Source organism: Diabrotica virgifera, chromosome 5 (genome assembly GCF_917563875.1).
Source record: "Diabrotica virgifera virgifera chromosome 5, PGI_DIABVI_V3a".
Taxonomy (NCBI): domain Eukaryota; kingdom Metazoa; phylum Arthropoda; class Insecta; order Coleoptera; family Chrysomelidae; genus Diabrotica; species Diabrotica virgifera.
In genome coordinates, this window is record NC_065447.1 from 63,606,365 (window position 1) to 63,619,633 (window position 13,269).

General features: G+C 31.2%; 1 protein-coding gene across 1 annotated transcript in view; it reads right to left on the minus strand.

Moving 5' to 3' along the window:
- LOC126885370 (DNA ligase 1-like) overlaps positions 1 to 13,269 on the minus strand; it is a 55,311-nt gene that overhangs the window by 12,070 nt on the left and 29,972 nt on the right. The window contains exons 4-7 of the mRNA XM_050651929.1: positions 11,249 to 11,497; positions 8,592 to 8,648; positions 8,473 to 8,535; positions 8,321 to 8,416 (exon numbers count right to left, since the gene is read on the minus strand). Coding sequence (XP_050507886.1) covers positions 8,321 to 8,416; positions 8,473 to 8,535; positions 8,592 to 8,648; positions 11,249 to 11,497 — 465 coding nt within the window. The remainder of the gene's footprint in view (positions 1 to 8,320; positions 8,417 to 8,472; positions 8,536 to 8,591; positions 8,649 to 11,248; positions 11,498 to 13,269) is intronic.

The following is a 13,269-nucleotide window of genomic DNA, read 5'->3' on the forward strand; positions in this document are numbered from 1 at the left end:
GTTGGGATGAGGGCAGTAGAAAGAAGAATTATACTTGGAATGAACACTTTCGCATGGGTTTGTGGTTCTTTGTAAGGATGAAGAGTGCTCAGCCCAAAGATGTGGAGGAAATGTTGAATTTTCAGATATGTAATTATCAACAAGATAATCACAAAATTGGGTGACTCTTTCATCGACTGGTTTAATTTCTGCCAAATTTATAGCAAAAAAATCGCTAAGAAATTCAGGATATAAGAATGAAAGACCAAAAATATAAATAAGAAAATGCGTAATTTCGGTTGAGTTAACACCTTTTTTCTGGTATTCTGGAGCTAATCCCAGTGCTTGAACCTTTCTATACCATGCCCGTCCCAAATGAAAACGACATCCATGAAGATCTGCTTCAGGGAATGCTATACGAATACCATTATAAATGGAAATTTCAAAGTCTGAAGTTGTTACTTTAGAGGATAGAGGACAATTAATTGTAAAACGTTCTTCTATGATATATTTAAAAGCGAGATACACCCATACCTCGCTATACGGCCGCTCTGTATACGGCATTTCGTTATAAGGGCCTGGTTCAATTACAGCACGGTTTCGATTTACGGTCTAAAATGTTTCGCTATAACGAACGGCCACATGTTGTCATTCTCGAGCAAACGCAGTCTCGATGCACACTCTTTTCTATTTCCACTTGTTTATGCATAATTTGAAAATAAAATGAGATGAGGCCGCATCTAAGGAATATCTTAACATTTTAAAGTGAATTATAGAAAAAGGTGGTTATAAACCTGAACAAGTGTTTAACGTAGACAAAACAGGACTTTGTTGGAAGCAAATGTCTGATCGCATGTACATTTCAAAAACTGAAAAATCCGCGCCTTGTTATAAATGGTCTAAAGAACGATTAATTTTGCTACTTGGTGCAAATGCCACTGGTGATTTTAAGCTAAAACCACTACTTGTAATTTGTCCAAAAATCCAAGGCTTATTACAGGACTAAATAAAAAGCATTTACCCGTTATATGGAGGTACAACAAGAAAGATTGGAGTTTGTAGATTATTTTTGGTTTTTGGAATTTATTATTATTTTATATACCAGTGTATGTGCTTTTTCGTATGTATTTTTAGTTTAAATAAAATAAACAGATAAAATGCATTTTTAACGACAAATCATGTAACATATTTAACAAATTTGGAACCGATCCCATTAAATTTTTATGAATTTGTATTAGAATAATTGAATAAATAATTCGTTATACGGCATTTCGCTTTGCGGCCATGTTTCGTGGAACGTATCTAGGCCGTAAAGCGAGGTATGGGTGTAATATGAAGACGTCTTTTTATCTCGAAGTAAACAAAAGACAAGAGGAATATAATGTCCATTTTTCAAGCCATGTATACTAAACAATTGAGTGAAAGAACGAGGACAGTATTCAAAAGTTCCGTCAACGTACCAATTGGAAACAGTCGAAAGAAAACGAAGATTTGAAAAGCATGTTAATATAACCATATGATTATCTTTGTCATTTTTAATTATATAATTTTCATTTCTATTTGTAATAAAAAAATATAAAAAAAAATTTTTTAGGAAACGCTTTTCTTTAGTTACGAGTGACTAAAATTATAAATATAAAAAATCAACTAAAAAGCAAAAAATAAAAAAAAATTGAAAAAATCTAACACATTCGTCAAAGAAAAGAGTGGCGCATCTTCATCGAATAAACGGTTTTCGCCCCACGCTTTTCTTTAACGAATGTGTTGGATTTTTTCAATTTTTTTTATTTTTGGCTTTTAGTTGATTTTTTTATATTTTTAATTTTAGTCACTCGTAACTAAAAAAAGCGTTTCCTAAAAATTTTTTTTATATTTTACTTTTTAGGCTTACACTTTTCAAACATTAAAATATATCGTCACGTTTATTAAAATATGTATAAAACATATGATATACTAACATGAAAAGTAGTCGGAATCGGCAAAAATTTGAAACTTTATTGTTTATTTATGAAGCATATCGTAAACAATTAACGTATAAAGTGAAATTATGTATATGTAGTTCATATCATTAGCTGCAATCCGTAAAAGTTTCAAGTTTTTACATTGTAAAAAACAAGAGAATTTGAGCATTTTCCATTAAAATCGTATTTTTTTTATTTAAACAATTATTAAACATAAAAAACTGTTTAATGACTATTCGTGTATTGTTCCCGCGAATGCATATGTCTGCAAATTTTCATTCATTTGCATTGGAGAAAAGGCAGTCAAATTAACGTCAGAATATTTGACGCAAACTATTGAACTAAATAAAAGCGTTTAATAATAGAAGATTAATCAACAGCTTGATGAAATTCAGATATATTTTTTGGAAGTTTAATTAAAGAATTAGTGGTTCTAGCATAATATAAATTTTGTCTCACCTTATTGATATCATTGATAGTAAATGTCTCTATATTTTTCTTCTTAAGTTCTTTACAGATGAGCTTCATTGGTTTTTCACTGAGATCTTCCACGGCTGCTCTTTTTATTGGATTGCTTACGGCTTTTCTATTGTAAACTTCGGCAGACAACTTCTCGTGGTTATGATCTAATATTGATTCAATATTATCGTATTTTCACATCCCTGTGTTTTCACAAATGCTTTGCAGGTTTTTTAGTACATTAGTACATATTTAGTACAATATAAACAAACAAAAAGATTAAGGTAAAAGTACCTATTTATGGAATCGTTAAGAAGAGATAAGAATCGGAATTGGAATTACCTAGAAAAGCTGGCTATTAGATTGTCGGAACAAGTTTCTTTTCTAAATGAAATATGTCATACTGTGAAATATTTATGTTACCATATTTTATGTACATTTTAGTACCTATTTAAATTATTAATTGGCAACATTGTCTCATTATACAGAGATTAAGTAGACAAAATATCAGACTAAATGTTTAACAAACCGGAGGCATTTCGATTGTACCTGGGAGGCATTTCATGTATGAAAATATTTACCTGAAAAAGTGGGAGGCATTTCGATAACGCCGGCGCCAGGTTTCCCCAACACGACTCTACCTTATCGGCAGAGTCTACGAGAAGTGTACGGTAAATTGAAGCTGTAATTACAAAAAAAGAAATATGTATGTCTTTGTACTCACTTTATAACGCTTAAAAAATTACGGGATCTGGATTTCAATGCATATTTTTTTATAATTGTCGTATCAAAGTTACGCGTGAAGTTAGTCGTATTGATGACAGTTGAAACATGGGCGACCCTTTTTGATAAATGTGTTTTGACAGCTCCGCCTCATTCATTCTCTCTAAGTGGCTTAGCCACCGCAGCCTGTTTATTTTGATATATCTACCAATACTAGACTCACTATAAAGGCGGTAAAACTTAAAATTATAGTGTCTACGCCATAATCCGTTTTCATGCACACTTTTATAAATATGTGGCGACACGTTTCAATTATTATTTTCCTATTTTTTTAATTGCTAATTTTAAATATTAACTTTCCTTTTTTAAACGAAATAATATGGGTCATTTAAAATTCACATGTGTTTTCGCTCCTAAATTAAAAAACCAGAATGTATAAAATTAATGGCTTACGGTATCAGATTAGCCACTTTCTTTATGTCAACTTCTTAAAAACCACAGAAATGTTTTCAGCTTTTAAAACGCCAGATCTAATAAATTGTTGCCTATCTGGCCATATGGTAGAACACCAGACAGATTAAAGTGTTTGTGGTCTCGTTCAGTATAGTCACAGCGCTCACCCGGTGCAGTCACACCACCCCACTCGCAAATAATAACAAACCCTCTTTCGAGAAATATTTACTATTTGCGCTATTTTACCGACACAAATAAATATATTATTGACAGTTTTACATTTATTTTAATTTCATTTGATTGATTCCGTAAACCACCACGGAACAAATATGTCAGAGGATTTTACGTTGAAAACAGCCTAAACATTATTGATCACTTTTTTGTAATTTTTGTTTCTGATGCGTAAGCGAGTACGGGCTTGATTACAGTTCTGTATATCAATATTTTGGTTCTATTTGTGACTATAATTGATGTTAAAAGTTGCTTTTGCTTCTGTTTGCTAGATATAAACGTCTGTTAATTTCTGCAGTTACTGCATTACCTTGGTTGATTTATAGCCTAATCTAAATTTACAATCAAGATCCAGTAGAAATAAACAAACCAAGTCACGTTATACCAGGATCACTCCCGAATCATAATTTACAATGTATATACATTGTAAATCCCAAATCGTGATTACCAAAGTTTATACATTGTAAATTATGATTCGGGAGTGTTTCTAGTAGCATTTAACGTATCTTGGTTTGTTTATTTCTACTGTATCTTGATTGTAAATTTAGTATAGATATATGAACTCTCTTATTCCTTAGAATAGGGGAGTGCATATAGATTTTCACTTCGGAAAAAATCAAACAAGGTAGAATTTTTTGTAATTTCATTAAAAAATGTTTAATAAGCAACATATCAAAAAGTTCTACTCGAGAAGTGGATGCTTCATTTTTTAGTAAACAAATGAACTACGAAATTAGATGTTTTTTTAAATACCGACGAAAATATAAATTTTAGAAAAAAAAACTGACTTGACCATCGAAAAATTCAGAAAATTTTACAAAAAAAATCTTATATAGAGAATTTTCTAAAATAAAATCTGTATCTTTTATAATTTTTTATCTATAACGTTAAAGTCACCCTTCTCATAAACATTGGCGTACTGTAAACTAACGTACGGCGAAGTGCACGGTTGAGTTATTTTCATGTAATTCTTTAACTAATAGATCAAATGAAATTTTACAAATTGAACATGAAAGAAGAATAATTAAGCTATATTACGGTTATAATAGAAAGAAATAAAATGTATGGCCATAAGTACGGTGTGGGCGGAAAATGTGCTTTACATGAATTTTGTTTAAAAATGATTTAAAAATGTGTACCTAATACAATTTTCCTTATAAAACTCTCAGTTTTGTATAACTTACCTTTCAAGCATCTTGCTAAATGATGTTTCATTCAAAAAAAATCTCAAACATTTAGTTCAAATGATATGACGTCTCCAAAAATGTAATTTTTGAAATCATCGTAGTTTTATAGAATTACCACCATTTTAAGACGGTATTACTCAAGTTTTAACAGATTTATTACAGTTTTTTTAAGTGGTTTTTTAAAGCTTAGGATGTTTTCTTTAAAATACACTGAATTATTTTACTTTAGAAATGAAATAAACTATTTCTTTTTAAGAAAATTAAGAAAGATAACAAAAATGTAATACAAAAAACGAAAATTACCAGCTAAAAGAATGTTTATACAAAGTGATCAAAACTTTTTTCTGTAAAACATACATTTAATAACAAGCTTCAACAATAATAAATGTTCAGCAAAAAAAAAAATTTTTTAGATCTTATACAGTATGTCTGCGTAACTTGGAACCTATTGATAACTTTTTTATAACCAGTTTACGAAAAAAAGTTATTCTTTATAAAATACTTTGCATCGTATATAATCTAAGATGCAATCATCAAATATCAAATTTAATTAATTTAATACGAGGTATGTCAAAAAATATGAATTTCACTCAAGAGTAAAGTACCTTTACATTTCACAATATTAAAAATTGTTATTAAGAAAAGTTGTTTGGAATTAAAAAATTTGTTTTGGTCTTCAATTACATCCTTCCAATTAAAATATTGTGAATAATAAAGGCACTTAACTCTTAAGAAAAATTCATATTTTTTACATACCTCGTATATAATTAAAAAGTTTGATATCTGATAGTTGTATCTTAGATTTTAGACCAGGAAGAGCATTTTATGAGGAATAACTTTTTTCGTAAAAGTGATAATAAAATAGTTATCATAATTGAAATAAAATTATAATGAGTATCCCTAATTTGAGAAAAAATTGAAATTTTTTTTCGATGAGAATGATGTATTTGTATATGTAGACATAGTTTCTGATTTCAAACAACTTTTCATAATAGCATTTTTTGATATTCTGGAATGTAAAGGTACTTTACTCTTTAACGAAATTCATATTTTTGACATAACTCGTATAAAATTGATAAAATTTGATATCTGATGGTTGAGTTTTTGATTTTTGACTATCCGGAGCATTTTATTAAGATTAAATTTTATTCGTAAAATTGATAATAAAAAAGTTTTCCATGTGGCTCCTAGCTACGCAGACACACTGTATAAGAGCTTCTGTATAAGAATTTTTAAATTGCAATGCCATATTCGGATTCAGCATAATCAAAAACAAAGTAGAAACATATTTGATCAAAGTAAAATGATGAATTTAGCGATATTTTTAAAATTATTTATACAAAACAATTGTTATTATTTAAACAATTAATAAACAATTAGGGGCCAAATCTGCGAGTAGAACTTTTTACTTTAACATGTATATAAACTAGCAAAAAAAGTTTTAGAAAAATATAAGCTTGTTTGAATTTTTCCGAAAAAATGCGTATTTTCGTTCTAATTGCACTCCCCTAGAAAGTCTGTTTCAACCGTTAGATCTTCGGGTGTTGCTATTTGATTATTTTTTGGCACCTTCATATACTTAGTTTTATTATGTAGTATTAACCTGTAGTTGTTTACATACATTCTTTTTGCTGTTGTTTACAATGCCGTGAACCATTCGACCAGATCCGCCTTTCTTCTTGCTATGATATCGAAGTTATATACATACGCTAGTATTTGTACACTCCTATTAATAATGGTTTCTGTTGTTGTTATTACAGATTCTCTAATAGCTCTCTCTAGGGAAATGTTGAATAGAAGATAGGATAGGCTACCTCCTTGTCGGGGTTCTGTTTGTGTCTAGAAATTTCTTGATACTCCGTTATGCATTTTAACCTTACACTAGACTAGACTGTTGAGAGAGTTGCTTTCACCAATTTCACCAAATGTATTTGGATATTGAATTCTACTATGGCTTTGTACAGTGCGTTTCTGTCTACAGTGTGTTTCCTTCGGCAATGTTATAATGGTAGGGGAGCAAAGTATGCTAAATTTGCAGTCACTCGAGTGTTATGGGGACCTAATGGGTTGTGATTATTAGGTCCTTAAACCAAAAATAATTAAGTAAAATTTTCAATTTTAGTGGGGACTTTCCATTTTTTAATTTAATTTTCAATTTCCAACAATCGTTTTTTCCTATTATAGCGCCATCTATCCATAGTTCGAAAAAATGTCTCGAATAAAAGTTGCTTATTTTTAAGTAAAGAATCCAAATCTGCAATAAAATTTGGGGGTCCCATTTAAGATTTTAAAGTAACCCCCCACACCCCCTCCGTGGGGAGTCGTGTTCGGTACTATTCTATAGATTTTTCAAAAATATTTTGAAAGTGTATTTTGCAGTTTTTTGATCTGATGTTCATTTTGCAAAATATCGCGGGGTTTGTATTTAAAATTTTAAATTTACCCTCCACCCCTCTGCGTGAGGAGTCATGTTTAGTACCTTCGATATATCTTTAAAAAATATTGAAGACGTATTTTTTAGTTTTCCGATCAGACGTTCATTTCGCGAAATATTCGCTTTTTTTTGTGAAACTTTTTAACTCACCCATTTCCATTCCCACTTTTTGACTCAATATTGACTCAATTGAAATATACACTGTTTTGCATGTACTTAACTTACCTTATCTTAATCTGACAATTTCGAGTATTTTTAATGATAGACTTTTTTTTCGGGCCACCTTAACGAACTTCCCTGTGTTAAGAGCAAATATATGGAAGAGGTACATCTGCAGGGTACCAGGTTTCTCCCCATATAATAATCTGACGCGCTCAAGTAACTGCAAAAATCCCCGCTTGGGCTCCCCTACCGTAAGTACTTTATCTAATTCTACATCCGATAATATTTTCTTAGTAATGTTGGTCGACAGTTTCCATGACTGTATGCCAGTTACTCATCAAATTTACAGTGCAAACTTTTAAGTTTTTAGGAATAAACGTGAAATAGTTCAAATCTACAAAAATCACGGAAATCTTCAACCAAGCGTAGAATAAAGATAAAAACCAACAAACCATTTAAAATATTGGTTACTGTTGTTATCGACTGACATACCGCAAGAATTAGACAAACCCCTGATAAAATTAGGACGCTATATGACACCAAAAAGTACTTAAATATTTCATTCGGTGTACCGTATAAATACAACTATCGACTAATCGGTTTTTCCCTCCTGTAATATTTGCAAAACTTGACTTACCAGGTTTTTGTCATTTTAAAATTCTGGTGTGGAAACTTAATGTAAGCACTTTACGAATAGGTATAATATAGGATTTTTATTCTATTTTACTTACACCACCAGGTGGGTTTGCAATTCCTTTTATGATGGCACCTAATAAACCTCCAGCGAAAGCACCGATATCAGAACCACCTCCTCCATCTCCACCTCCCTAAAAGTATAAATAATCCAAGATATTGTCAAATAGATCAGATTAATTAGACTTACTCCAAAAAATCCTTTTAGTAATTCAGTTAATCCAGAAAAGTCGTAGCTACCGTCATCGTTTTGCTAAAAATTATTTTACTCTTATATTAGATCTGTATGATAGGTAAAGAATAACTTACTGTACTTAAACTGCCTATAAGACCAACGATTGCGTCAAGATCAATACCTCCATCAGGCTAAAAAAAAAACACCGAAACAATTAATTGCGAATATGTTTGAAAATAAGCAACGTAAATAATGCTAGAAAAATAGCGTAATAAATTTTACATTACACTAAAACAAGCGATAGAGAAAACATACGAGTACGACGGAGAAGCACATATACTTTTCCTAGACTTTAACCAGGCTTTTGACAAATTAAGTAGAAGAAAAATGATCCAAGACTTACAAGAGAGCAAAATATCAAATAAAATTATAAGAATGATAGAAATGACAATACGAGATTCCCAAGAAACCATAGACACCGGAAGAGAGAAAACAGAAATAATAAAAATAAAAAATGGAGTAAGACAAGGAGGTGCGCTCTCAACGGTATTATTTATTCTATCATTAGACAAGATAATAAAAAAGTTGTCAAACGCAGGAACTATAAAACAAAAATACAGTATAAATAATTTGATATGCGGACAATATAACCATAGTAGCAACAGATAAAAGGGCATTAAAGAAAACTTTCCAAGAAATAGAAAACGAATTCAAACTGAGAGGACTGGAAATAAATGAAAATAAAACAAAATACATGAATGTACAAAATCTACAAAACAACCATGAGACCAATAGTGCTATATGCTTTGGAGACATTCACATTAACAGCAAGAGAAGAACAGCAGCTGAAAATTTTTGAGAGAAAAATTCTGGGAACAAAAAGGGAAAACGAAGAGGAGGCAAGAAAATGGATGAACCACGAAATACAAGAATGGATGGGTCAAGAGAACATAGTTAGAGCAATAAAAGCACAAAGAATTAAAAGGTGTGGACACATAATGAGAAGAGAGAAGAACAATCCGTTAAGAGTTATAACCGAATGGATATCACCAGGTACAAGAACCAGAGGCAGGCCTAAACTCAGATGGAGACAACAAGTGGAAGAAGACTTAAGAAGCATGGAAATTAGAAATATAGGAAGGAAAATCAAAGAGAGAGAAGAATGGAAAAAGGTAGTGAAAACAGTGAAGTCACACCAACAACTGTAAAACCAAACTCAGAATGGGGTGATCTCCCACAAAATGATCTTCAAATGAAAACAGTTGATCTGTACTTTAGGAAATGTATTTTCCGCCTACAACAATTCCATAGTATTTGTCCCTCATGCCAATAGGTCAACTTTTTCCTGAAGCTCTCCCGAATCGAATGTAAAATATTAAATATTATGAAATTTTCATAACGATCGGTTTTACTTTAAAAAGTTTAGAGGTGTAATGCTTTATTTCTTCGCCTATAAGCTATTTTTTCTATTCTCGTACATCATAATATTAATATATCAATAAGTATGATTTCACTGCCTCTGTCATAATGAGCTTCATGATACAGATTTTCATTACGATACAGATTTTTAACCAATAGAATCGCGATATGGCATTCGCGATGAAGGTGTCACACGCGCAGTGACCAATTGCGAGTCAAATACATATGCTTTGACATTTCACAATATGTAAACAAACTGATTAATTTAAACATTTAATCTTTTTAACAAAATGTCTGAAGACGATAGGGATATTAAAAATTTATCCTCAAATTCATTTTAAATTGTAATATTGAAAATATAAATGTATCAACAAATTAATTAATTAATTAATTTTTTGGTGTGAATGATCATAGAAAACTTCGTGTACCTATACAACTTGCATTTAATTATCATTATGAAGCTCGTATTCTATATGAAACTCGCCGCTAGGCGGCTCGTTTCGTATCCGTCATATTCGCTTCATAATGGCCATCATTAAATGCTCGTTGTATAATATACTATTATGACATTTTATAAAGAGAAATATTATAAAGATAGATATCGATGGCTTTGTTTGAAAACCTTGTATCTCATTTTTTTTCGAAAATGACATTTTGGTGGTTTTAGTTTGAAAACCTTGTATCTCACGATTTACAACTGTTAGAAAAAATCCAAATACACTAGACTATTTTCTACAGACGAAAAAAGAAACCACGTATATCAATTGCTCTCTTGATTTAGAGTGAATACCACGTATATTTATAACCAAGACTTTGGTACTTAATTTGGAGTATTTGTTTGAGAGATTCGACTTGGAGAAATGTTTTTTTGTGAACAGTAAAAGGTAGTCCTGCATACAGAAACATTTTATGAACCTTAAATCAAAAGATTTTTACTGTATCAACCTAATATTTGGAGGTGTGCAATAAGCTATGAAAAATGAAAACCTCGTAAATCATAATACACACAACCTCATTTAAGATGGAAAACACGTATATCAAGATATACGAGGTTATCATAGTTACTTGGGCAAAGGTTCTATATACCACAAGGATATTTACGTGTTTTTCATAGTTAATATTTTTATTTCCAATTTAATAGCAACATTTAACACTTTTAGCTATAGGCCAATATCAGATATTTGTCTCAATGTGCTCGAATTAAAAATATTTAACGGTAATTTTTGTTTTTAACTTATATTATGCAGAAAGTCAATTTTTTGCATCTCCTGTAAAATTGTAATTTAATGAGATACGAGATTTTCACACTAAGCCATCGAAATAGAGAATTTTACGATATGTATAACCAAATATAAGTTTGAATATACGTTACCTTACTAAGTCCTCCTAGAAGAGCCGACAGGATTCCTGTGACCATATTCTCGTCCTCTTCATCGTCTTCTTCACTCGATTCATCCGACTCTTGGGACTCTTTTTCAGCAAATTCAGGATCATCTTTCTCCGTTTCTTCTCTAGGATTGCGTGTAGTTTCGTTGACAGAACTTTCAACTTCGCTTATGTTGAAGGTTGCAGAAAGAGGGACTATTTTGGTTTTTTCAGTTGTTGTGGTCTCGATATGGGTCTACGAAATAAAAAGGTATTATTTATTGTAAGTGCAGTATACTAAGGTTTTTAACTCCGAGTTCAATAAAATTTTTATGACATTTTAACAGAAAGTAGAAAATACCTTAACAAGCAAAATCAACCCTATGACAATGTATGCTTTAACTTGGTGGTAAAGGGGGTGGGGGTGGTCGCAACCATTATATTGAAAATAACTCTAAGAATCAACACAAAAAAAATATATACTAAGCAAAAAAGTTATATAGAGTTCCTTCCAAAAATCAATATTTGTAGACTTATTCGTGACTAAAAATTTCAGTTTGTCCTATGTTTTCAACTGATTTTTCACGAATTATTCAAAATCTATACATTTGTTAAAAAAACTATAAATATATAAAATAAAGCTTATAAAAAATGAAAGAGGTTGCTTTTTTATTTATGCGGTACCTAATATAAACCAAGTTATAACTTATTGAAGGAGACAATATCGAATTTGACGAGCAGCTTTAAAAATTTTACATAGAATAATAGGAAGCAAGATATTCGGAGCAGTCTGTGAGAACGGAATATGGAGGCGTAGCTATAACTTTGAACTGCAGAATATCTACAAGAATACGTTTGATGGAAAATATATTATAACCATAATTAAGCGAAACCGTCTGCAGTGGGCAGGACATGTAGTCCGGGCCCCTGAATCGAACATGACAAAACAGATTCTAACCGCGCAACCCGTGGGAATGAGAAGACGGGGTAGACCAAACCTGAGGTGGATGGACGGGGTAACACAAGATGCCGAGAAGATCGGAGTCGGCAACTGGAAAATGCAAGCAAGGGACAGAGCAGAATGGCCTAGAAAGCTTGAGAAGGTCGAGGCACTCTAAGGGCTGTAGCACCAAGATGATGATGAATAGGAATATGGTCAATTTCACTGAAAAAATATTTTTAAAACTACTTTAAAAAGGTTTAAAACGAGATTTCGCAGAACTCTCTAGCATATAAACTAAGAGAGTTATAATGAAAATAAGGTCCTGTTTCCTAGTTTTTCAAGGAAAAAATAACCATGCTACCATTACTAATTCTCCCTATTTTCAATGAAATGTTATCCATTCTAAATTCACTTTATTTAAGCATTAGTAGTTAAACCATAAGATCGAAAAATATCAAAGCAATAATCTTGACTACAAATAGTTGCAGTGAAATAAATGTCTTTGGCATTTTCAGTAGTAATTGCACAAGAGCTCTAAAATTATTGAATTTTTCCCGAGTGACACTTTGACAGTTTTAATTTCACGACCCGAATGGGAGTGAAATTATGTCAAGTGTCACGAGGGCAAAAATTCGATATTAATTTTAGAGATCGAGTGCAATTGGTTGCGATTATTTCATGAAAAAAACTGTTCAAAACCAAAATTTTATTGTAATTTATTTATGTAAGTACAAATTAGTACAATTAAACACACAGTTGTTATAAACATTTGACGGTTGAAAGTCATCACTTTTATAATTTTTAAAACATTAATTTTCATTAATGTCACTGAATGTATTTTTTCGTAGCAACCAAGGGCACCTGGCGTAATATACTTGACGACGGGACATTATCAAAAATTATCGGGTATAATATCACAAGAGAGTGAGAATAAATTGAAAATAATGCGACAGTTTTTCGAAAATTTGTTGTCTGGCAATAGACACGAGAGCCCGCAGGGCTCGAGTGGCTATTGCTCAATGACAACAAATTTGAGTAACAATGAAGCATTATTTTCTTATTTATTCTTACTGTCGTGTGATATT